A 26,873-nucleotide genomic window follows, 5' to 3' on the forward strand; every position below is an offset into this window, starting at 1 on the left:
CACATAAAATGTGCCCCAGATCTACCCGAATTTTCAGCCTGTTGCGCTCAACATCCACATTTATCTCATGTCATCAGTTGGTCTCTCACTCTTAGAGAAATAATCACAAAGTGGTAATAGAATGAGTAGCTAAAAGCATAGGCCTCTTAAGTCGACATATATTCCACAAAGCATACACAAGAATATATGTAATTTTATTTCTTAAGTGGATGATGAGATGTTACATTTCATGAAATTTTGATAATTGGAGGAAAGCTAAGTGTTCTGTTCAGAATTCTCATTTAAAGTTGGTATAAATGTATTTTTTCTTAATCTTTACATTAATAAATCCAAGTAATCAAATGTACCAAACAAATTTGTTAACACTGCTACTTTTAATGTTAATATAAAATACTACAGAAGATTTACAGTAATTTCTACAAATCTAAGACTTTAAGTCATCACATTGTACATGGTAAAGATTAATTAAATAACTGGAACAAAAGTAGATGCTTGATTGGCACTCTGAAACATTTTATTCACTAGCAACAGAGGCTATATTTTGACTATCTTACTTTTGTTCCTTCAGCATTATGAATATATCACCTGATTGCATTACCGTTCATGGCAACAACACACAAGATGCCCAAACATTCAAAATTGTTATCAATCACTTTTATCTTGAATAATTTGACATTCATATTGCCTAAGTTGATCAAGAAAGCCTGGATTAGGCTTTATGCATTGTCGCTGAGTGCGGAGCAGTTCCAATGCATCCAACAGGCTAAGGGGTTTTCCACATTTTTCCTTGTATGAGATTGATGCCCATGGTTTTCTGAAATGGGACCTGTACAGAATGTAGGCCAATACCACAGATGGAGACCGTGATACCCCTGCATTACAGTGTACAAATATCTTACCACTTGTGGACAATGCAGAATCAATAACAGGGAAGCACTTTGGCAAAACTTCAATCAGAGATGCTTCGGGTATGTCCAGAAAAGGGATATACACAAAGATAATGCCATTCTGAGGATGCACAAAACTATATCCCCCCTGCACACCACACATTTTTTCAAGCATGTTTTCAGGCACATTGAGTGGCTTCACTCCAAAACTTAAGACATGGGTAATACCATTAGCTTGAAGTAACTCTTTATCCCCAGTAGGGTCCTGAGAGCCTAAATACAAACCGGGGATGACTTCTGCCAACTGAAGATCAGGTTTAGTGTCCACAACATATCCTGGACTTCTATTGGAGCCAGAGAATTTTGTGACTGAACCTTTTTTACTGTCTTCAATAAAACTTTCCCCCAGGCTGTTGGTGACTACTGTCTGGCAGTGTCGAAGTTTCTCTTTCCTTGCAGATATGTCTTTCAAAAAACTCATGATTCCAGATTTCTAAATGGCACTGAAATATGGATGGGTAAAAATATATGAATGAATGACTTATTTCAAGCTCAAAAGTTCTATTTCAAAACTTGAGCTAAGGTATCTCCAATATAATAATTGTCATCAATCATCATATATTACTCAGTTCAGCACTAAACATAATAAGTTCGAACAAGATACACTAATGATCTACAAGATATGCAAATCACCCTAAATGCACAGAAATATTAGAGAAAAACAAATTATTTGCGTCTATTTTTAAGGTTAACTTCATGCATTTTGAAATATTTTAATGTTTGATGATGTATATATGCATAAAATGAAAGAATTACAGAAATAGTTTCTAAATTGGTCTTCAACAACACTATTGGATACATTATCACCTTTATGATATTGTGCACATTAAAAACCTTTCAGTATTTTCAATGGGTTAAGTTAATTAAGGATGAATAATTTCTGTACACACTAGCACCAAATGAACTAATGGTTGTATGAAAGTTAACTCCATGTCATTATTTTTTTACTTTTCACAGAATAAATTTAATCATGCCCACAAGAGAACATATGCCAAACAATATGTATATGGTATTCAGACAATCTTCATTATTAAAATTTGCATCAGTTATTCAAACTGGATTATCCAAAGGGAGTATTGATATTTATTGCCTTTTAGCTATGGTGATGACATGAATTTATATGCCATAATATGGAGTTAATTGAAAGGAACCCATTTTATCTAATGAAATATAAGAGAGTGAAAAATAGTAGTAGGTTTAGGGGATACTATTGACAGCGGAGGTCATTTGCCCCATTAGGAATGTATGGGAGGAGTAGAGAGAAACCTGGTGTCAGCATTAGCCTACTCTTAATGAAAGACCCCAAGGGATCCACAATGTAAGTTCCCATCTGATGGATGAGGTTCTCAATCAAAAGTGCTCTAAACAAAGCATTTCTAGTAGGGATTAGGATACCTCTGAAAAATATCTCCAGGATTCAAACCCAGGCTCAGGACTAAGTCGGAAGCCAGTATGTTAGCCACTGCACCATACCGATCCCCTAGGGCAAAAAATCATAAATATAATCTTCATGCCTTCAAGTTGGATATTTGAACTGTCACTCTGAGATTAGATAATTCCCAAGTATCTCTAAAAAAAGGCTCCTTGAATAATTTGTATGTACTGTGAATGTCTTATTTTCATACTAAAAATGCCCTTGTCACTTTTAAGTTCAGAATTTATAAAATGATATTCAGGAATAATCATAAAGAACGTTAATGCAATAGTATGAATAGCCACATGATTATAAGAATATGTAAACCTGCACCTTCATTTTAGGCTTATGCACTGGTTTACTAATTCCAAGGTGACTTGTAAGGCTTGCTGAGCAAAGTGCTCTTAGCTGAGTACTGATGGTCACTTCATTGCAAGACGAATATCAAACAAGCTCCATACCCAGACAATCTTGGAACTTTCTCCAGTGCGAGACTACTCACCACTATACATATGTTTGTAAATACAATCTTGGAACTTTCTCCAGTGTGCGACTACTAACCAACATACATATGTACAGGTATGTAAGACCAGTATGTAAGACTTTTATGCGAAAATATAATGATTTAGCCAAACTCACCGATTATTGCTTGGTGTAAACAGGATATTATGTGTGTAAATGTATAAGCTCCGGTGTTTTCTATATTAGCTATGTATGTATGTACTTACATGACAGGCACTAACAGAGTCCCAAAAATGGCAAATGGCCAGCAATTGCAATTCTTTATTTCCCAGTCCTCTAATCACAAATACTTCTTATCTCCTTAGTTGTTTCTTCTTCCGTCTGTTTAGGAATAATTAAGTCCTGGGGATCATATTCAACCTTAGTTAGAAATAAACCATGAGGTGGAGCAGTCGTGGCCCTGTGAAGTATCCAAAGATATGCACTTTGACTATACATTGTTGTTTTTTAACAGATATGGATCTTCAATGAAAATGATCAGTATTTAGGTTATATGGACTCAAAATTTCCATGACATAAGGATAGAGTAATTAGTTCCCATCAAATAAGGAAGCAAAAATTTCAAGCCATGAAAATTCACAAGGCATTACTAAGCCACATACCAAAAAGTTTTACCCTAAAAGAAGAGCATTATAATCACCTTGGGTTCCATCCATTATTTTGTGGGTCCTCGATCATAAGTTTCACCTCATCTAATTCTATTTTATTTTGAGCAACTGCAATGAGAACAGCAACCATGCGACGTACCTATTTCAAAAGCATAATTAGTGAAGATGGCTTAACCAATTTAGCATCTTTATAAATAAAAGTTAAATACAAAGAAATTCACAAATTCCAGAAAATAATACTGATTTTTTTAATATTAATTTTTTGCTAATACAAGAAAAACAACATTATTAGTAATGTGGCCACTGATAGAGAGGAACATAAAATACAATCAGGATGTACATATTTACCTACTTGGAAGTAGATTTCAAAAAGGCATTTGTTAGAGTGAATTGGGAAAAAGTTATTAATACAAAGGTGGTCCCAGAAGTAATCGACCCAACAAAGAAAACAAAAAATTTGGAAAAAATTATTTATTTTTCAAGATAATCTCCTTTCAGCTCTATGCACTTTTCCCAGCGGTGTTCAATAAGTTCAATACCCTACCCTAATACCCAATATCATAAGAACTCTCTTGCACCTCAAAATAGCCATTAACTGCCGACATCAATTCTTCACGGTTGGAAAATCTTTGACCACCGAGCCAGTTTTTCAAGTTTTTGAGCAGAAAATAATCCGAGGGGGCTAAATCTGGCGAATATGATGCACGAGGTAACAATTCAAACTTTAATTCATGAATTTTGGCCATTGCTATAATGGATTTGTGAGCTGGTGCATTGTCTTGATGAAACAACACTTTCTTCTTAGCCAAATGCGGCCGCTTTTGCTTGATTTCTTTGCTCAAATGTTGCAATGTTAAGTTCACATAATACTCGCCGTTGATAGTTTTACCTTTTTCAAGATAGTCAATGAAAATTATCCCACACGCATCCTAAAAAAACAAGGCCATGAGCTTGCCTGCAGATGAAATGGTCTTTGCCTTCTTTTGAGATGGTTCTCCCTATTGAATCCATTGTTTTGATTGTTCTTTTGTCTCAGGTGTGAAGTAATGGACCCATGTTTCAGCCATGATTATGAAATGGTTCAAAAGTTCTGCTTTGTTGCTGTGATACTTTGCTAAACACTCAATTGAAGCATCTTCACGATACTGGTTTTGCTGGAATTTGAGCAAATGTGGCACCCATCTTGCACACAGCTTTTTCATGTCCACATTTTCAGTTAATATGCGATGTACCATCCAGTATCACTCTGTGGATTTTCTTCACTGTTTCTGGAGTCATCACATCATTTGGTCAATCAATGCATAGCTTGTCTTGACAGCTCATATGGCCTCGTTTAAACTCTGCTACCCAATATTTTACTGTCGTAAACGAAGGAGCAGACTCACCCAGAGTAGAAACCACTTCAGCATTTACATTGGTTAGGCTGAGGTTTTTCAAATAAAAGTATTGTATCACATAACAATGACCAATTTTCTACATTTTCACAAATTCACTCTAAGTGTTCACTATTGATGGCTATCAAACAAATACTAACAACATTGTGTCTTCAAACTTGAAACATATGCTTTATAAATTACATACTTTCTAATAGTGATATTTTTCAAACAACTACCGTCATCTCTAGGTCAGGCCGGGTAGTTATGGGACCACCCTTGTACGAGGGTCATCCGGAAAGTAGTACCCGTTCGTGAAATAAAGACACAAAAGTAAATATTAACAAACATAAAAAATTTTATTTGAAAGAGGATACTTTAAACTACTTCTCAACATAATCTCCAAGCAAATTAAGGCATTTGTCATAACGTGTGACAAGTTTCTGTATTCCTGCTGCATAGTCCTTCGCCGCCAGCTCATTGAGATACGCGAGGGACCCATCTTGCACAAATTTTTGCATAATGCAGATGGTGTTTAACAATTTCATGAACAATTGTTCGAGAAACATTGGGAAAATGCTCACAGATGTCATCAATTGTGACGCGCCGATCGTTCCTCACGAATTCGTCAACTGAGCTCACCAGTTGGTCTGTAATGACAGAAGGTCTTCCCGAACGCTCATCGTCGTGTGTGTTCCCCCTCCCCATGTTGAAGTTGCGACACCACCGCCGAACAGACGACTCGTCCATTACATTGTCTCCATACACCTCCTTTAATTGGCGATGAATATCACATGGGCGAACGTTTCTTGCATTGAGGAATTTAATCACTGCCCTCACTTCACAACTGGCGGCGTTCTCAATTTTTTTAAACATTGTAAACAATCACAGAAACAACACAGGCAATGCTAGCGTCACGCAACTTGGCTCAGAGAAGGCAGACAAGCCACTGAAGCTATCTGACCTCGTCCAGCGGCTACTCGCGTCGTCAGCACTTCATGCGGCACGAACGGGTACTACTTTCCGGATGACCCTCGTATATTGCAGGAAATAGGAATAGGCTGGATGGATAAAAGGCTAATTTGCAACTTGTACATGACTCAACACTACTCAGGTAGGGGACGGAGAGTCCAGATGGGCAGTGTTAGAAAGAGGAATATGGCAGGGTTGTCCATCATCATCGGTTCTTTTCAACATAAATGTGGAGGAAATGATTAAAGAGGCAAGGGAAAAACAGGAAATAGGAATGAAAGTTGGCAGGGAATTCATAAAATGAGTTAGGTTTGCTGATGATCAAGCTTTAGTTTGCTAGTCAGCCAAGGGGTTACAAGCATTACTGAGTGAATTGGAAATTCAGTGCGATAGATATGGGATTAAAATAAATGTAAATTACACAAAGTTTAAGCTGTTTTCCAAAATGAGAAAGGCAAAGTTAAATGCTAAAATAGGAGGACAAAAACTAGAGCAGATGGAACAGTTTACGTATCTCAGGAGTGTTTCGGGCCAAAATGGTCAAAGTAGAAGGTATATGAGGAGAAGTATTGCATTAGGCAAATCCAAATGGTCATTTAAGCAGGATGATAAATGTAGATTGGAGGTTACTGAAATGTGGGTGTGGAGAAGGATGAAGGTAGTGAAGTGGACACAAAAGGAAAACAAATGAAGTGCTTGGCATGATGGGGAGGAGAGAGGATTGTTGGGAGAAATCCAAACAAGGAAGGAAAGATGGATGAAGAGAATATCGTCTGGCGATGGAATGCTGGACAGGATGAAGGGAGGAAGGAGGTATATGGAGTTGAAGAGGGGCTTATAGTATAGTAGGATGCTAGGTTGTGTGTTCATTAGGAGAGACAGAATTATTTGGTTGTTGTGTCCATTCAAAAACTACCTTAACCGGGAGATTATCTATAATAATAATAATGGTATCATTCTAGCCCCAGTCGAGACAAATACTTGCCTTACCTGGGCATACATAATTTTTGTCACAATCCTCCTACATTCTGAACTTACTTGTCTGTAGCAAAACGATTTTGCATTCACCACTATGTCCCAGAAATTGTACAAATTATATCTTGAATCATGAATGGAATTTATCATAGGCAGCCCAGGAGTAATAGTCATTTCATTTATGTGTCTAATTGTAGAGTATCCCTCTGGGTGATGAGATGCAGGTCTGGTAAATGCCTGGAAATCCTTGAGCCCGATAAAAAATGAAGCTGCTTTTCTCACCTTATCAACATCAAAGTTAGAATTCCTGTAGGCCATAGATGTCATTATTTTAGTGAACATTTTGGCTCAGTTGAAGTACAGAAGTGATTTGGTAAACTAGGTATTCATTATACAAGTCATCCACTAGTTCTTGCAAGCAAATGCATACGTGTATACATTTTTTAAACATGAGCAAATTATGAACAAAAGTAGAGATTTTATAACTATGCCTTGATTGAAATCTCAGTACTGAGAACTATGTTATTAAAAACTTTAATACTCCTGTATATTCTTAACTATATCTTACCATGCAATTCATTTTTTAATACAAAACATTTACTTTTAATTTTCATTTAAAATTTTTAATGATAAAATGATTTTTAACCTTAAAATTTTCCTGGCATTCATCATATTTACTTGTTTTGACCAGTAATTTACACATCCTAAAGTAATATCTCTTGTGAGAATGGAATCTGCAATTACAATAAATCTTATCATTATATTATTCCCCTATATACATTATAGGGGAATTAATGACATCCCATGGACTGAATTTTCCAAATAGCTCTTTTATCCTGAAATTTGGAACCAGGAAAATCGGGAGTAAGGCATTGAATGTGCTTAGGGCCTACTTTATATATTTTCGTTATGCTATACCTGTGCTTACATAAGAGGGTAAATCTCTCACCCTACACCCGTTAATTAACAAAAAATATCCAATGCGTTATATTCATGAAGGCAATTATTATGACCATATTTCATTGATTTGCATTTTTTCATAAATGATTTGAATTTTGATGGAAACTTTTTCAGGCAAATTTCAAAAACAAAGTTTATATTATTTAACATTGGCCTTATACCAGTTCAAACTAATTCCATGATATGTACATCCATTCATACAATTCCATGATAAATGGCTAAGTATATAAATTCCATGATATATTGATTCAAGTTAAGCTATATCATCAATCACATACTGAAATTGACTCCATGAAAGGATCTAAGTGAAGTATTAACACAGTATGCATAATTTTCAATTGGTTTAATTTTAAAGCTACCATTTTTAGTTACTCTGCATTCAGTGTGTTTTAAGTGATTATAGACTCACCCAATAAAACAGCACCTTTTCCATTCCCCCATTGGGACTGAGATTGAATATTGATTAATAGCATCTTGACATTGACATGGTTTGAGAATGGCCAACCGGTAAAGGTAGGTTCGAGATTTTGCACTAAAGCGAGCATGAAATGTATCAGGAACTGCCTGTATATTTTTTATCCTGAAAGAGAGAAATAATACCACGGCTGATTCACATGACTGAATGCACAAATTTGATTAAATAAGTTGATTTAAACTAACCAGAGGTCAGCATGAGCCTTAGAGAAGTATCTGTTCATTCCATAAAGCATATATTCAGGCCACGTAGGGCAGTCTACTTGGGGATGATCTAGGTCAACATGAGCACTGTTTTCAAGTGCATGTACTCCTATGTCTGTCCTACAGCATTGAGTGAAAACAAAGCATTTTTTCAATATAAGCCAACAAAAGGAATAATCACCAAAATATATGCCAATGAAATTCAAACATGCAGTAGCGTGAGAATTTACTGTTTAGCCTTAGATTTTGGTTCCACAGCTACTCAACAATATAAAATGATTTTGCACCATTTCCAAGTTCGTGAAAAGCCAAGATATTCAGTCCATCTCAGGAAATAAATATGACTATGAATTGCAACCTAAATGTAAGGAACTACAAATACATCTGCTTAATACTTCTCCATCCTTCTCCACATCCACACATCTCCAATCTACACCTATCATCCTGCTTCAATGACCATGTTTCCACGCTGAAAATAACCATGTTTCATATCAAAATTTTAACAAGTCTTTTCTTAACATCCTTACTCAACATTCCTGCCATTATTTCCCACGTCCTCATGAAAGCAAAGAAGATCCTTTTCCCAAAGCAATTCTTTTTCTTATGACCCAACTACTTTGACCATCTTGGTCAAGAACACTTCCAATATACATCAAGTGTTACACTAGCTCAAGTTGATGAGCTATTTTGTACATGTTTTATTAAAATTAGCCTTCTTCCTTCTTGAATTCTGCATAGTCTTTGTTTGGTTTACATTTACTTCACACTGACTTTCCAATGCACTCGGCATCGCTTGCATGCAATCCCTAGGCTGATTGGCAAAATAAAGCTTGATCATCTGCAACATTGTTTTTACAAATACCTTGATTTTCATTCCTATCTCGAGTTCTTTCCATGCCTCTTTAATCATTTCCTCCCACATGTTGAACATCACCAGTGATATTGGACAACCCTGCCTTACTCCTCTTTCTAACACTGCCCATCCTGACTCGCTATTCACACCTGAGCAGTCTAAGACATGTACAGGTTATGCATTAGTCACCTATCCCTTCAATATAATTCTAATTTTTGCAATACATTAATTTATTCTACCAAATCCATGCTAACAAGTGCCTTCTTGAAATGTACAAAACAAACAATTACATCTTAGTGTATTTATATTCTTTTCTATTGGTGACCTCGACACTTCATCATTCCTCTAGTACCAGTATGCCTAGGTCCAAGGTATCCCCATTTATATTATATTCCCTTCCCATGTATAAACTTGCTGGTCATACATATTTACCACATATACCCTCTATGTTTCCTTTCCATCTCTCTCGATTCTTTATTAGGCACATTTAAGATTTACCAGCTTTATCTTTAATAGAGTGCATGGTTTTTCTCTTCTTACTGCTTAACAGAGTTTTTACCATTCTGTACAGTGAACCTATTTCTCCCTTCCTTTGATGAGGCTTCGTATCCTTGTACTACATCTCCCACCTTGCTTCTTCTACCCAATTACTTCCTGCCGACTTTATTATTCCATTCTTAGTAATTTTTTCCGCTAAATTCTGGGTTTACATTCTTTTATGTCCTTCTCTTGTTCATCTGCCTAATCATCTCATCCATAATAAATGTTTTCCAATTCTTTTTAACTGTTTTTATAGTTTCATTTGCAGCTTGTGATATCCCTTTTTTGAGATGCTCCCATCCCTTTTCTACTAGACCCATCTAACTGCCCTTTTCTTTCTCTACTGCCTCCAGGTATTCCTTACTTTTCTATTTAATTAATGTTTCTATATTCCATTTCTTCACATTTCCTTTGTTTTATCCCTTTAAATCTGGTGTTGCAGTTCTTTGGTACTAACTAAGGCTCTGAATCTATATCTCTGCCGGAAAACTGGAAATTGACCATCTATTATCATAGCAATCTAGCATATCTTACATGTTTTCTCAGAACCTTTTTCAATTCCTTAACATTTTCTCCTGCATATATTTGATACTAGCCAAATATGGCTTATGAAAGCAAAGTAACATTCATCCTTTACTTTTTTAATTATATTTCCCTTTAACCTCCACGATGAAACCTAATTTCTTTGTGGCAGACCAGCATTTGATTTGAATATGGGTGCCTCGTGAAAAGTTTTATGGTCAAATATTTGAACTGTTCTCAGTCAATTAATTTAGGCATCTATTTTTTTTAGGTCAAACCCATTTCAAAGCTTCATTCCTGTGCATTTGTTGTATTTAGTTCCACCACCCATTCTTTCTTGATATCCAGTTTTAATCTCCGAAGAGTAGCTCACAATCTGCCAGTGTCCTTTTTCAATGTCAATAACCGTCAAGTGCAAAGAGCCTACATGTATTGCTTATGTGGGCAATTAGATCACTAATGCAAACCAAGTGGTGCTTACAGAGTAACACTTCCCAGCAGCAATATGTGTAGTCTCTAATGATCTCAACCCTATTATTAGCATTTTTATCATTAATTAGTCCCTTATCCAGTTATTCAATTACTCATTAATGATGCAAAATTTAGTTTACTCATCAACTTGTCATGAGGGGCTTAGGCTATGTCTTTCTTGAAATTTTAAAAATATCACATCACCTCATGAACTTCCATTCACCTTTTTTTAGGATGTCATCATTTAAAGATTCAATTGTTTCACACAGTTTAGTTTTCCTAAACCTATGCTAACTTCGGCATAACATGTTCCTAATGCTAAGAATCAACATATTACTGATAAATGATAAGTTCCAAAATTTTTCAAGATATCAATATTATGAAACAATGATTACTGAGATTGCCTATTGGCACCTTTGTAGAGGGTAATGGGAGGCAGCATCCAGTTGCAATTACGTGATCAATAATTAGGCTACACAAATTTGAGGGCTTTGCCATTATGAATATATGTGTAAATTTTTATTTTAACGTCTCCATATTCATGGCAATTCCAATGGGGTTACCACATTGCCTTAGCCATTTCACATTACAAAAATAGGTTATAACTAAGTTCAACTACCACTGCAAAATCACTTTTAAGTGAAAACAGATGTCAGGGACTGGTTCTGAATTAATTGCTCAGATGTAAAGGTTTATCTCAAGGTCCATATCGAAGTAATAAGAGGGATAGGGCAATGAAATATTACCGTTCTATATGGTAAACAGGTATTACTCTCATAACCCATGATTCCACAACTGGATGCCTAGATCCATTCATTTGGAGATCCATACGTACTTCATAGAAAGGCTACCCCAACATGAAGAAAAAGTAATGCAATGGGATGGTAAATGATGATTGTCTGTCTTCATGAATGATATTTTAAGATGTATCCCTTCCAGGTGTGCCCCTATTAAATATTTCTTGGACAACGGTTTTGCTAGCATGTTTGGATCAAAAGGGAGAAATACACGTCGCATATGGAAATGCTGGATAATCTGCCACTAGTCTTCCATACTGATCACAAGACTTGGATTTTAACCAGACTGATGTCTCTGAGCACCCCCAGCCTCACCTGTGATTTTTCAGGTGCCAGATCAATTAGGGGAACCAGAGGTGGCACAGAGAATAAGGAACTCGACCTTATCACCCCATTGAAGAGTTAATTTCACATGCATCAAGGCTTAGTACAAGATGAGGTCTTCTCCCAAGTCAACCCTCAGGTTAATTATTGAAGTTGGCATTCATTATTGAATCTTGTATACCTAATAACCAACTGGGGAGACTTGGCATAGCTTTATTCAATGTGATGAGTCGATGGCTTTGGGGCCCCTCCCTCATTGAATTATCCTAGTAGGGTGGAGATAAATCAGCATCAGAAATTTCATCTACCTGGATGATTCAATGTACCAAGAACCCAAATGCCTTGCTTGACATGGAAACCTTTTGGCAACTATGTTCAATATTGTATTAGTTTTAGTATACATATTCCCAGCTAAAAAAGCTTTTTCTTTATATGACATCTAGGACTATTTACCCAAGTCAGAGTTGGGTAAATGGTCCTAAACAAATTAACACTAAAAAACATTTGGGAAAATTTAAGGCAACTTATGAAAACGAGCATATGTATGTTATGCATGGTACAATTCAGTACGAGCTTCTAATAAACGAGAATTTCTCAATACAATGACGACTATTGGGTTATTTCATGTTAAATAAAACAGGCGTGATCCTAACTGTGGGACACTATAACCCCAGTTAAACCCGAAAGCTTCAACTCCATCGGGGACCTTGTTTGATGATGGCATTAAATGACTCCTTAAAGGTTCAACTACTATGGATGCAAGCATTAATTGACGTACCTTTGTCGAAAACATTATCTACATACAAGAAATGCCGACGCGCATGGCGATGCGATACTCATATCCTGAATATTTAGCGGCATTTCAGTAACATGGCTACTATCTCGTAGTACTCACCGACTAGAAACAACAACTTTCGGGCAATTAGCCGGTTTAAAGCGTTTAATTGCTATTTCTAGGATCCCTTGCACTGACTCAGGATCCCCCTTCAACTTGTCCTCCAGATCTAAATTCTTTTGAACCCCTCTGGAATTTTCAGTAAGATAATCTTAATTTCAATTTAAAATTTCAAAAAAAAAATTAAAATTTCAATTATTAAGAAACTCAGGGTTTTATATATATCTATATATGATACACAGTCCTTGCCTAAAATTTGATCCTATATAAGAGTACGTCAATAAATACCGCCTCATCGTACTTCTTCTTAATTTCGAGTTTTCCTCAACGTCCGCGCTGGAGCTTTTTCAGTGCCTAGAATGTAAGATTTCCAACGTCGAATCTCATTGGCTGTTCCGGTTGTTCCCCTATTCCAATATCTTCCTGCAGATTGGAGAATGGCAAGTGGGAAGACTTGTCAAACATGAGGCACTCGCGTGATCATCTTTCTCAGAGGCGCACGCGATACGTCCAGTGATTCTTTTGCGAGGTTATGAAGTGAGTGATTTTACCAATGTCTCCAGAGACGAGAAGAAGCGTTATTCCTCCAGCCACCGAGACGATTCAGACGAAACCCTTCCCCATAAGAGGTATGGACTTAACTACCTTAATTTTTGTAATCCCCACACCGGAATAGATTGTTAAAATGTAAACCCAAACCACACTGACAGTTTACATTGGCCTTCTTCAACCCCAGTTTCATTTACTCTGTTCAAGTTATACTTTGTTTTTCGATTTGACAGTTTTGGTATCGGTAAAAAACCTCTCTTAACTTCGGCACTGTAAAATTTCTGGCGGCCAACATTTAATTGTCATTGGGACCGCACAATTCACTCCAGTTATTTCCTGTCGGAGCATCTTATAGATAACCTTTTTTGTGCCAAAAGTGAGAGGTATCGACCAAATGTGCCCTTACGCAATGTTCCTGTCGACCAAGAGAATAAAATTTTACGGAACAGCTGGAAAAATCCATCGATTATATATTTCAGCAGGAAATGGTATTGATAATTTCATAATAAGTATTGGGAAAGAAATAAGCGCGTAGTAACCGGAAGGGTTATTTTTGTAATAACTTTGTGTGTATTTTATTCATATTTTGGCGGATTCATTTGTTTTCATTTCGGCGCACAATATGGTTTATGAACACGCATGTTAGAAAATCGCAGAGAAACCTTGTACTTTTAATGTTAAATGTCATAACTGCCGGGAAACTTCCTTTCAAATTTCCTTTCTCATTGTGTCGTCTGTATTCTTAAGGCTTCTCTATGCAAACATGATTGTGAATTGTGATTCATTGTATGTTCATCGACAAAGGTAGCAATTTTAAATGTTTTTATTTTGGAATTCGCTGCCCCCAAAGAAATTCCTGAATTACATTGCCGGCTTCATTTCACGCCTTATTCTCAGAAGAGGTTGAGCTGTCTGCACATTGCGTCATTCCGCCAGTACGACACCTGTCTTACAGATCAGAATTGTGAGATTTTGTCGTAAAATTTAACATAATAATGGAATTGTAATGGTTTTGTTTGTGAGATTGTTTTTACTTTTTGCCGTAGTCTTCAGATAATATTTTTTGTAACTTTCACTTAGCCTGTCATCACCTACTCCCTCTTGTCGTTTCCTGCTCGGAATCACGTATTTTCTAGGAAGCGGTTCTCCTGAGTCAGCTGCAGTCGAGGGTTATGGCACGTAGTGCATTCAGCGTAATAGGAGGTGTTCTCAGGAAAGGTGTTGTTTATCTTAGTCATGAATATTAGACAGCGTGCTTCGGACAAATTCTTAGTGTTATCTTCACATGTTGTAATCCATTAATCTGGAACCTGGATTTTTACAAATTTTGCACGATTTTTACTTATAATGTTTCGGCCTGGTGAAATAATGGAGAAATATATAGGTGTTACAGGTGTTTTACAACATTATTATATTTTTGTGTCCGCGCCAAATGGTGGAAAAGACTCACTTGAGGCAGGCGTGAGTTAATAGCAATTGTGCTACCTTTTCCCGCTAGAATATTTTCTATTCCGACAAGGAAAATTTGTCCATTGAATCACTAATTACGATGTTTTTTTGATTATTGAACCAGCCAGATCAATAGAATAGCATATTCATACGAGGAATCTACTCTCCAGGGCTCTTCGTGTTTGAGAAAGCATTTTTTTCTGTTTTCAGTTGCATTTTCGATCTATTCTAGTGTTGGCCTTCACGAGGATTTTGGCGACCCTGCTACTCGTACGCTCTGATCTTGGGCGTGTTGAAAGCCGTCCAAAGGATATTTTTTTCATTAGTTCCGCCGTGGTGGTTGTCTAATAATCACCTTCCTTTTGCCCCGGGGATTTAGTGCAAACTGCACTTTATTATTGGATAAATGGCAATGTTGTTCCAAGAATCCAAAAGTATTTTCCCAACCAAGGACTTTTCTAAGATCATTATTAGTCGTACTATTTTAATGTTTATGGCCGTAGTGGGTTGGGACCGATCTCCCTCGGAACAGGCATGTTGATTAAAGGTTCTAAAGGTGGCCTAACCTCTGGTGGTAATAGAAAGAGGTGGTGGCTTCTCGAAAGTGTTGTCCTTCCAGTATCTTGTAAGTTGTGGGGATTCAAATTACGAACATGGGAGACTCTCCCGCCGTGGGGTTTCCCATGCCTCTCAACATCATTTGATTGATTTTTAAGGGCATCCCCATGCAAACCATGATGTTTACTGTCGAAGGCTTCGACATTGGGCGAATTTCTTGAACGGGCCAATCCAGCTCGTGGCTATTGCTAAGTTTATCTTTTTTAAGCGTTTTTATAGGCTGTCGATTCATAAGTTTTGGTAATTTGCGTCTACTGTGAGTCTGGAAATGTAAAAAAAATCCTGTAATACTTTTGTCCGTGGCATATAGTTAATTATTTGATGTGATCTAGATTAGGCATAATCTCACCCTTCTTCCTTGTCGACGAGAAATTTCATAGGAATTAGAACAAGATTTGACTATCATCCGTATTCATATACCCAAATAAATCTACTTCCGCGTTACTCCTCGAGGAGATAATGTGTGATTATCCTGAATAAGCTGTTGAGCTGATATTTCAAAATACCGCGGTAGATATTGTTGTCGCTCGTTAATCTTGTCCGTAAGTAGCCTTATCTTCCTCCGTGGCATTGTTACTGCTCGCGTACGTAGGCAATATGTCTCTTTGGGTGAACATCTGTCGGTGTTGGTCGTCGACTGATTAAGCTTTGCTGTTTTCCCTGTTCTTCAACACGAAATCGGTGTGGCTTGAAGGAGAACTTCGCTGGACGCCTATTTTAATATTGATAATCAATTTCCGATTAAGTTCTTAGTTACATGTAGCACACCCACAATCTATGTTCTGACCAGCCCTATATTGAAGGAGAATTGGTTTGTGTTTCTCTTTATAAAGACGTCCGTGGGAAGAAGGATGCAGGAGTCTGCAAAAAATATCTGGTCGGGCGAGATACATCTGGTAACCTCTAAATTGGCACGACTTGATCTGGTGCCAAGTATGGGATGAGGGGCACTGCATTCTGAGTTTTTGGGGCCTTTACTGCATTCTGCGATCATCCCGACTGCCATTTCTTGTAAAAAAAATAATTATTTATTGTTTTCAATATTTTTCTAAAATATTTCTATAAGATTTTTCTCTCTGGATATTTGGTCGGTGTTTTCTTGTATTTTGGAGGGCGATGGAGAAGAAAAGCTAAAATGCCCGTACCGGTTTTGCAGTGCTACATTGTCGAAGACGACCACTTTGGATAGGCCTCTTCCTTCATGATGTTGTAAAGTCAGACGTCGTTTTTATATATAAGATATGCTGGGAAATGTTTCAAAAAATTGTCTGCTCCTTCTGTGAAACCTATTCTTGCCGTCAGCCTGTTGAATTTTACACTGTATCCAATGTCATTAGTCCATGTTGAGAAAAAAAAGGAGTTTGCCGGATATTCTTCGCTTTTGATGTGGCGTTTGCTCATGCACGTGCAAGTTACTGATATGTTGTATCCTATCCATGCAGGATAGGAAACGTCAGTTATTAAGCATTGTTCTTTTATTTCCGACTCGGTAAAGAAATACGTCCCCGGGAACTTAGAGGATGTTTTCCCGAGCAAACCCGACTTGTCTACAGGTGGGTTATGCGGCAACGCAGCTTGTCATAATCATGAAAGTCGGGAGACAGGGTCAATCATTCATGTTTCTTCCGTCTCCGCGTCGTTGTTTCTTCGTTTGGATCCCTCTGTTGCCACATTTGATGGCGGAGATTTTAATTGCTCGAAAGGTGACCATGAAATGTTTTCGCACTAGGTCCACTTTCTTGGCGCAGCGTCTAAATTTTAAACTAACAACACAACTTCCGTTCGTCTCAGCTAAGATTTCGTTAAATCAAAAAAAACATCGTCATGAGACCGAAATACGTCCCTCCCTTCCCCTCCGTCGTACGTCACCCTCTTGTGCCTTTCCGTCTGATGCCCGATTTAATCGATGATGAGGTCGAGGACCACCGTGTTCCAGATGCTGCGTTAACGACTGAATTGACTCGTGATATGATCATGTTTACTCCGACGTATATTTGTCACGAAGCCTTGCGGATGTTTTGAAATTTATTACACTTGTTTTTGATCTTTAGGAATGCATTTTAGTATTTTAATGCGACTTTTAATGTCACGGCGATGGAAGTAAAAACAGGAAATGAGGTAATTTCTGCGATTTATTTCAATTGAGATACTCCCTTGTGAAATGGTTCACCAGGACCGATGAAACATAATGCATAATGGTTTGCTCACTGAGCGTAAAAATCTCCTAAGTGCATTCGGTTGAAAACAGGGTTTGTAATTACAAGAAACTGCGGTAGATGCCAGGACAGTAACCTTTTGACGGAGTCATCCGCTAATATTCATTACAACAAATTTCGGAGAGTTAGAGGGCGCCTCGATAGCTTAACTGGCTAAAGCACTCGGCCAGACATCTAGGGATCCGGGTTTGAGTCCCGGTCAAGGAGAATGATTTTTGTAATGTTCGATTGTTTTGAATTGGCAGTTTTATTTCGTGCATTTCTAAGTGAGATTTCATCTTCGTGAGGTAAATGACTCGGGTGTAAGATGAAAATGTTTTTCCTTAAATTTGAGGTTTAAGCAGGTATTGTGATACATGGTAAATTAATTTTGCTTTTCTGCATTAGTGGTGCTTAGAAGCACTTATGAACAATACGTGGAGGAATAGCTTTTCTTTACGTTGAGAACTGCCACAGGTGTACCTCCGGCCCAAGCACCAGTGGGACATCGGACGGCTGGCCATGCTGCTGACGCGCCTCTGGCCCCCAACCCACACCCGAAGCGCTGTTGTAAGAAAATGTATCTTTTACGGATTAATATTTTAGACTCCAATATTTGAACTGAATGCTGTCGAAAATCAAGCTGTTTGATGCATGAGAAGCAAGAATGTATCGCAGCGAATCCGCGAAATACCTTTTTGGAGGTTCTTAGTATGTTTTATTTGGGAGAGAACTGAACGTCAGTCGAAACCCGGTTCGGGGGGTATTTTCTAGCTGGGGCCACGCTCGCCACGACTGCGTTTATTTATTTATATAGTGACCCTGATAGCCATCGCTAGGGTGTGTAGCAGGGGTGAATACACACCAGACGAATTTTTAACTGAACATGACCTTACCGCGGTCGTACAATGTTATTATGATCCCTTATCGTTCGTATCTGTTCTACACTTAATCTCTCTAATGTTATTGACATGATCTCTCCTACCGTAGTGCGATGGGAGTAATAATATATTGTCAAAATGCTAAAGAGGCGCCCTACCAATTTATCCAAGAACTTCAATCTGTAATTTTACCTTCGCTCTGTGAGTAAATTCCAGCTTAGCTCCTCTAATATTTTCGATAAAACAACGATTTACAAATCTAGCTCCTACGCTGCACGCAATCCGATTCGGTAATTCACACAACTTCCTCATCTTATTTACCCAGTACTCTTCTAATAAATCGTAATTTTTTGTTAGCTTGTCCACATATTCCCCGTATGTGTTTCACCAGGTGAGATCGTGAGTGAGGGGACCCTAGGTATTTAATGGAGTCTACACATTCCATTTCGGTGTTCCCAGTGCTGTAGGAGATCGAGAGTGAATTGCTCTTTTTATGCGTTTGGATGGGTGAGGTTGGAGCTCAGCTCGCACGAATTCACTCGGCGTGGTGCGACGTTCACGTAGGCGGGGATCAGCTATTTGTGTCACGGAGTGCCCCCGGAAGTTCGGGTTTTCTGCAAATCTCGCCATCTCCAATTTTTACCTTGGGTCGTCTGCTTCGTTCACTACGTTAGAGCATGATTCATATTTTTCGTTCGGCCTCTTTTTTTCCCTTTTGGTTTCCGCGTTTCGAGACGAAAAGGAGAATGTGTTGACTCTTTTTATTTTGGCGTAGGAATGGGCCGGTCGTCGCGGAACACCCCCAGTTTCCAGGGGCGGTTCCAAATTGTGCCCGCCCCCTGCATCCTCGTATTTTTTTTCCTATCATAATCATTATTGGTGCTCTGGCGGTTATGATAGTTTTTGAATGGTCACTGCCTTAAAAATTATATAAAAATACATTTAGTAGTCCCTCCTAACAAAATGCACAACCTCACATCGGGCTTTACAGTAAGTTCTTCATCAATTCTGCGAAAATTCCATCCTCCCTTCATTCCGTCCTACATCCCTATCCTATTCTTGCCCCTTCCTCTTTTGCCTAAAATTCTCCACTAAATCACAGCCTTCAATCGCCTATTAAACGCCCTGAATCAATCTTTTCAGCCTCCCTTGGATTGCTTACAAGATATATCGAGACGGTGATCAGACACGTGTAGGGCTATTTCGTTATCGTATTTATATTTCCCATTGACCACATATCGACACTATCGTTTATCGGAGGTAAAGTGTACCAATGTGAGGTGCCTAAGGGACAGTGCCTTACACTTCCCCTATCCAGCAGTTTACACTTCCCCTATTTTTTCTGTATACTTGTTTCTTGACTTGCAAGGAAGTATTCCAAAATTAAAATGACATGTTTTTTCTTTTTACGAAGAATTTTATTCCCATTTATGTATAGACTGTATTTTATAGATGGAAATGTTTTTCCAATGGCTACAGAGACCTACCTATGTTATTATTATTGCGAAAACAAGCACATGAAATAATTGCATTTGTTAGACTAGAATTAATTGGGAAATGTATCATTAGATTTTCGCGGAATCTCAAGAATGTTTCTGTCGCGAAGGAATATCGAAATGAGGCACGCGAATGTGTCGTCGTTTTGGTCCTTCAATGCCGGTCTTCCCCCGTAAACTGAATGAGCCGCCGCTCAAGCGCCATTCATTGGGGTGCCTGCCGTGCGCCTTTTCCGACCGGCCACTAGATGGGGACCGCAGGCGGTCGCCGAGGTCGCACGACAACCCCCTGGGGGTGGACCCCAAGGGAGAAGAGGACCCCCTGCTACACCTGCAGATGGGATGGGGGAGGGGTCGCGTCGTCACTTGGAGCGCTGGCCGCCTGCCGAACGGCGGCGTTTTTGCACGTCTGGCTCTATTCGCGTCGTAGGCGCCGGTGTTGAGAGAGGTCGGCCCGCCCGCCCGGGCATCCGTACTTCGCTTCCATTTGGCGAGTGTCGTACTTCCGTCGCTGTACTCGCGGGCGACGCGAGGCGATGCCGGATTTGATGGTTCCCTTACTATTTATAAGATTTAGCGTCCGTTCATCGGTCTTTCACAGCACTCACAATTCCCCTTTTACATTCTGTAACGGTGAGAGGATTTGGTTTTATTTCATGTATAATTGTACTATGATTTTCACTCGAGGAATCATGTTTGTTCTGAGACCGATATGTGATGAATTCTTCGCTGGTGGTGTGCATAATTCGTAGATCTAATCCTCGGTCGTTTCATGCTGGAAGATTCCCTTGCTTGCTCGAGTGTGCCCGTGGTGTAGCCGAATGTTTTCATGAGTTGGCACATCCCGCCGGAATTCCCTCTCTTTGGAGACGAAACAAATTGTATCAATGTGGTCGCCAAGTCGTGCTTCCTTGATTTCAGGAGTTAGCTTCACCGCAGGGGCGGAATTATTTTCCAGGAATTCTCTACACTAAATGAACTCTGACGGCATGATCCTGATAGCAGTTGTTATTTTTATTCGTTCTGCATTGTCTTGAAGATGTTTAATTTCGATTTAGACCTTGGAGGAATAATATTCTGGACGAAATGGCGGAGTGCTTCCTGCGGCCTGTTTAGTATTCTTTTTCGGCGCTGGCGCTAGAAATATGCGGACAGTTATACATTCTAATAAATTAAAATTTGATGTTCGTGTATCTAATTTGACTTTTTCACCGTGTGTTGCATCATACTTGCAGTTGTACGAATGATGACCTATAAAATAGGGGTTGACCTTTTAAAAAGAAGCGTGCTTGGGCTTGAATTCAATGTCAGTGTTTCCCTTTTTGCGTCGTAATATTTTTTTCTGGAAGGCGATGAAGCAGTCAATGCCACGTTGCAAAGCTAAGAGTTTTTTATTTCCATAGCGCGTGGAAAAGTTGTTGAAAATGGTGGCATCGCCGAGGTGGAGAGAATTCATTCTCCTCCACGAGTTTCGTTAGTGAATCCTGGAGGTCCAGCAACCCTCATTCCATTAGAATCATCCCCGTCTCACTCGTGTAATGTCGCATCCCAGTGGTTTGACTGTCATATTCTTTAAAAGGCGAAGGTAAGTATTTGATGACTAGCAGTCGCTTACCTTAATAATTCCTTTTTTGTTGTACTCAGCATCATAGACTGAGTCGATTTTAAGGCTAGTAAGTCACTTCATTTTTTTAAAGGTGGCATTAAAACATTCCGACTAAGGATCCATGCTTTCTTCCTCAGTTCCAGTGTAAAATATTTTCTTTGAATTTTTAATGGATACCCTTTGCAGATTTAAATATGTTATGAAAGTCTTATTAATATTTTTTCTCATGTACGGGGTAATTAATTGATGCATACCTTAGAGTTTTAATTCGGAATTCCCAGATATACGACTTCCCAGTACTTGCGACTTCCACAGTAAGAAGTTTCTTCCAACAATTTTGCGGGTGATCAGCCGTAGACAGAATGAAGTCTGATGGGTCAGAATGCTTCTTAACCCGAGGGCCGCGAGGCAAGAGAGTCGCCACACTGTAATCGGTCATCCTGTAAGGAGGGGCGTCCTTAAGGCGGAAGGAGAGTGATCGCCACGGACGCGCTCACAAACGTACTTGGGGAAACTCCGTTGCGGAAAAGAATTGTATTATCGCATGAGCAAGAATTATTTAACCGCAAGCGAGATGAGTTCCCCAAGCGAAGCGATGTTTTCCGTGTGTTCGGTCGTGTGAGAGACGTAAGGATAAGAGGTGGAATTGTGATGCCTTGGATAAACGATGGTTAAGTCGTTGGAAGATCAGAGAACCCTAGTTGTCTGATGCAGTGCAAATGCACTGTCATGAGTAACCGCTCAGGTAGGGAATGAAACCAACCCATACCGGAGAGGAGCAGAGGAGAGAAATTTCAAAGATTTGCTCTGCAATGAATTCCTTCGTGCGCCCTTTTGCGATAGACTTAATGTAGTAGTGGTAGTACGTAAATCGTCATCATATTTACGCATCTCTCGTTATCGATGTCAGTCCTGCTCCGTCAAACCCCTTTCTTGTTATTGTTGCACTTGCACTCCACGCCATCACCTTTGACAAGTGCACTCATAGGGACGAGTAACATTTATGTTTTCACGATTTCTATTCGTTAGCACAAATGAAATTTATTAAAAAGTATAACTTCTATGTTATTTTTCGCGGTGCACTTGGGAAATTCTTCGGAGGGTGTCCATTGAAAGAGGACATATCACATCTACCTAAGGACAGTTTTTCTGATCTTTGATATTCGCGCCGTAGTCCTAAAAAAACCTTAGAGCCGAGTGTATCTTTCAAGGTCGCCCGATGTTCGCGTCGCCCAAAGGGGTCATTCTGTTCTTTGATTTTATGAATTTCTTTCCTTTTTGGAAATAGCTTTCCGTTTGGAGATAGCTTTTTATGGCCTACAGATGATTTTTTTCTGGGTAGATGCGCAAATCATGAGATTCCAAAGCCCGCATGCCAGTCTCCTTTCGCGGAGTTTTTGCATGACCAAACCGGTTTTTCTGTGTATTTCTTGTTCTCGTTTTTAAGAAAGCTTCTAAGGAGCCAGTTTTCTAAAAAAAATGTGGTCCTAAAAGTAGTGGCGTCGCATGATTCCGTGAGTTAGTTCAGTGTCAATTAACTCTCGTCAGGCTGTGTTAGCCATTCGCCGCGCGGATAGCCCCGTCCACGTATTCCTTTGTCTTATTCTCTTTCTTAATGTCGGAAGGATTAAATTTCTTATATTATCGTCCGATGGCGCCACTGCCTGGGAAGACGGTTGTGCATGAATGATCTCTTTGCTTTGAGAGTTGGCAGCAAGCTTTGGTAACGGAAGATCATGCTGCGGAACGTCTCGGGGAGATCTGCTTTTCGTTCGTCTTTATGTAAGGGGAAACTTGAGCACCTTTTCTTTATACCGCGTCTCTTTCCGTTTCGTAGACCCTTAGGCTCGAACCCATGACTCGGTTGGGGGATTTTTTCTGGGCCTTTGGCTCTAGAGTCGTGCGAATATTTTATTTTATCCAGAAATGTAAGCCGGTAGGTACCTTCGTCCTAGGCATAGCGTTGGGGGAGTTATCAGGTTGCCCGTGACGTTTGCTTTTGCTCATGCTACTTAACATACTCATGGTAATTTTAATTTTGTAATACGACTCTAAATTTTCACGAGGCTGGTAATGAACTGGTGTAATATGCTTCACATGATCGTACAGGGGAACGCAGCATATTTCCAAAGTTTTGTGCTGATACAATGGCTGTAATAAATAAACTGTCATCAGTTCAATGCGTAGAAGTAATTTTAATTTTAATCAGTATACCTATTCCCTTGGATTATTTACAATCGGGTGTAATTTCCACAAACCCTATCGGTGGCTTTCAGAGTACTAATGAATACTAAATAATATCAAGTCAAAAACCCTACGCCCAGAGACTGACTTCCGCCACCTTTTTTACCGGTCCCCTTGCGGCGGCGATTATCAGCGCCAAGGGTCCCTTCTGTCCCAGTGTCGTGCCCAAGAACCTCTAAAGTTGGCCTCGCTATATATATATATATATATATATATATATATATATATATGTGTGTGTGTGTGTGTGTATGTGTGTGTGTATATATACACACACACATATATCCATACATATATTTTTACACACACAAACACACACACACACACATATATATATATATATATATATATATATATATATATATATATATATATATATATACATACCTGTATGTATATACGCACACGTGTGTGTAAGCGGGTGAGGATCACATTCTCCGCATCTCACCTCTCTCGAGGGCGCGGCGATCTGTCCCTCCCCAAGTCGCCAGCTCGGCATTCGCTCTTGAGTCAAAGTCGCTGCTGCTTCAAGGACACTACCGGGCTCTGATCCAGCGGGAATCTTCATAGCGTTGTTAATTTCCCGGTGGGGCGGGACAAGATCCCGAGGTTTCTGTTTCCAAGGGGCGGCTCTTGTGTGCTCTGGGAGGGAGGGCAGTGGGAGGAGGCACTTGGCTCCTAGATGCCGTTAACACGATTCTCGTCAGACGGCTGGCGTCGCGACGCAAACTGTTCTTCATCGAGTAATTCGACACGACGGTTTACTCGTTGCGGAACATTTTGCGCTGGAATTCGCTCTTCCTGCAGTGTTTATGGAATGGAGAAAGAAACAATAATAATAATAATAACGATCGTGAAAGTGATAAAAGAAAAAGAAAATTTTAATGAATTTAGGGTGATGTTAATGGCTTTGGTTGTGGATCTCAAAACTCATAAAATTTTCATTGCGGGAGTGTGGAGCTTGTTTACTTTCCTTCATCATATTTTCATAGACCTATCGGCGTTACTCATGTCTGGTGGCGCAGGCTGAAGTTTAAATAAGATGTGGCGCTTTTGGGGCATAGGAGGTGCACGAAGTCATCCACCGGTTCAGGGGTTGCATTCTGGGCGGTTATTACAATTTGCTGGATTCGACCCGACGTCAGCAACCCCTGGAAAACAAGAGGAGACTACGTGTGGCCTTAATTTACTTATCTTCGTTTGTATAATCTTTTCCGTGGAAGAGTCTGATAAATATTGGAAGTACTGAACTAATATCCGTGTGTGGCAACAGCATAAAAATGCTGGTGTGATATTAACAGTTCGATTTTACACTCAGTTTATTGAAACATTGACAGATGGTCGTAAAATCACAAAGATATCCAAGTTGGCAGGATGAAATTTGCACAAGCGAAAAAGAGCGGGGCGTATTAGATTAGAAATTAGGCGAGATTGAGAATTTGGAGGTGTCGATTGCGTGCGGGCCAATTGAAACGCATGTCATGGTCACGTGACGGTGTTTGATGGGATAATTTTTTATTATGTCGCCTTTTAAATTATTTTTGCGATTCCCATTGAAACGCCTTTTGTTAACAGTTTAAGGGAACAAATTAAAAAAATTGGAGTAACAACATCGCGCTTTTTATTAATTATTTACGTTTACATATCACTCAACTATTAACGTGTAAGACGAGCTGGTTCCTCGCTCCGAGTTGCCCGTGGTTCCTGGCGTTATTCTGGGACCCAGAGTAGCCGACCACTAATATTTTAAACGCGGCTCCCCCGACCCATCGTTCGGTTCCCATCCTGCCAGAAATTGAACCCACAGTTTGCCCCGACGCCACTTCACATGCCACCAGTGACAAATGTGAAATCTCCATTGTTTTGTTGAAGATAATTCTTTTTCGTATATGTTTTGGAGAATCACGTGGAAGAGATTATTTGCCATTGACTTGCCTTAGACACTCCCCCTTAGGATTTCCGTGCATTTTTTTAAATCTGAATATCTGGTCGTATAATTTTTCCGAAGAAAAATTAACACTTTTTGTAATTCGTTGAGCTCTGACTAGCATTCGATTTCTCAACGAGGCTTCAGATAATTGCGAAACCTTTTCATCAATGTTAAACGCTTTCGCCATTTGAGCACACTGGAAAATCTAGAGCCGAGTCACCTGTGTGCGTGTCTCGTTATCTCTGCTCCCGTTATTATTGTTCATCGTTTATCTCTTTGGACGGTTATTGCAAGCACCCGGTGAGCAATCTTGTTCTTTGCCCCAGAATGTCAGGGAATTGCTTCCGTTCTTGATTAGCACCGTACAGAAAGCTTTATTTGAAAGGAAAGTAAATGTACTTAAGAGAATGTTATCCTAGATATGAGATTTGATGGGCTTCGTCCTCTCTGCCACCATCCACTTCTTCGTCATTCCTTTATGGAATTGTTTTGAAAAATGTAATAATTAGGCGCTGGTTGTAAGACATGGAGGATGGAGGTGTGGAATATAATTTAACTTGAATACTTGAGTGGAGCCTACGAATTACGTGGGTCTTTGACCAACTCGTGTGCATGCATATTTTCAGTTACAAGGTCCGCTAGGTGGCAGGAAAATTTTTAATATTATCATCATGCCAGTTCGAAGGAAACAAAATTTTTCATTCTGGGGAATAATCCTTTGCTCATGTGTTGCGTTTATTGAAGTGTACTCCGCTCATACGTCATATTCAGATTTCTTGCTTTCCATTCTAGTGCCCATGTGGCTCTCACGTTTAAGTTCGGTCGTCGCGCGCAATTGGCTGCGGAAGCGATTGCAACAAAAAAATATAATTTTATCTATTAACTAAACGGATATCATTTAGTTCACATATACCCCGCCAGCTGCGCGCGCGCCACATGGCCCGTCACTTGTCTCTCTTACGAATCGAGTATATCAAGCCCAGTCGGATTCCATTTCGTTTGGGATGTGGGGATTATTTTTGAGTAACGTCGTGCCAGTCACAGACCGAGTTGGCGG

The 26,873-nt window shown here is 39.2% G+C and overlaps 3 protein-coding genes across 9 annotated transcripts in view; 1 reads left to right on the forward strand and 2 right to left on the reverse strand.

Annotated features, from left to right (window-relative positions):
• Positions 1-645: 645 nt before the first annotated feature.
• Mkp (MAP kinase-specific phosphatase) lies at positions 646-1,368 on the reverse strand. Its single transcript, XM_071590729.1, has one exon. The coding sequence runs from the start codon at positions 1,366-1,368 to the stop codon at positions 646-648; it is 723 nt and encodes a 240-aa protein (XP_071446830.1).
• On the reverse strand, positions 1,275-13,188 carry LOC139692434 (tRNA pseudouridine synthase-like 1). 2 transcript variants are annotated; one of them, XM_071590621.1, is made up of 8 exons: positions 13,101-13,188; positions 12,852-12,980; positions 8,432-8,569; positions 8,181-8,351; positions 6,875-7,118; positions 3,524-3,630; positions 3,090-3,283; positions 1,275-1,390 (listed from the first exon to the last, which is right to left on the reverse strand). In XM_071590621.1, the coding sequence occupies exons 1-7, from the start codon at positions 13,145-13,147 to the stop codon at positions 3,160-3,162; spliced, it is 960 nt and encodes a 319-aa protein (XP_071446722.1). In that variant the 5' UTR covers positions 13,148-13,188; the 3' UTR covers positions 1,275-1,390; positions 3,090-3,159. The 2 variants fall into 2 exon arrangements, with proteins under 2 accessions (XP_071446722.1, XP_071446724.1); XM_071590623.1 differs by lacking the exon at positions 8,432-8,569.
• A 92-nt stretch (positions 13,189-13,280) lies between these two features.
• The window catches only part of Pfrx (6-phosphofructo-2-kinase/fructose-2,6-biphosphatase), a 128,299-nt gene continuing 114,706 nt past the window's right edge, over positions 13,281-26,873 (forward strand). For all 6 annotated transcript variants that reach the window (XM_071590616.1, XM_071590615.1, XM_071590620.1 and 3 more), the window contains exon 1: positions 13,281-13,480. In XM_071590616.1, coding sequence (XP_071446717.1) covers positions 13,405-13,480 — 76 coding nt within the window. In that variant the 5' untranslated portion in view covers positions 13,281-13,404. The remainder of the gene's footprint in view (positions 13,481-26,873) is intronic.

The sequence above is a fragment of the Hetaerina americana genome, unplaced genomic scaffold, assembly GCF_022747635.1.
Source record: "Hetaerina americana unplaced genomic scaffold, ioHetAmer1.1.p SCAF_4, whole genome shotgun sequence".
Classification (NCBI taxonomy): Eukaryota; Metazoa; Arthropoda; class Insecta; order Odonata; family Calopterygidae; genus Hetaerina; species Hetaerina americana.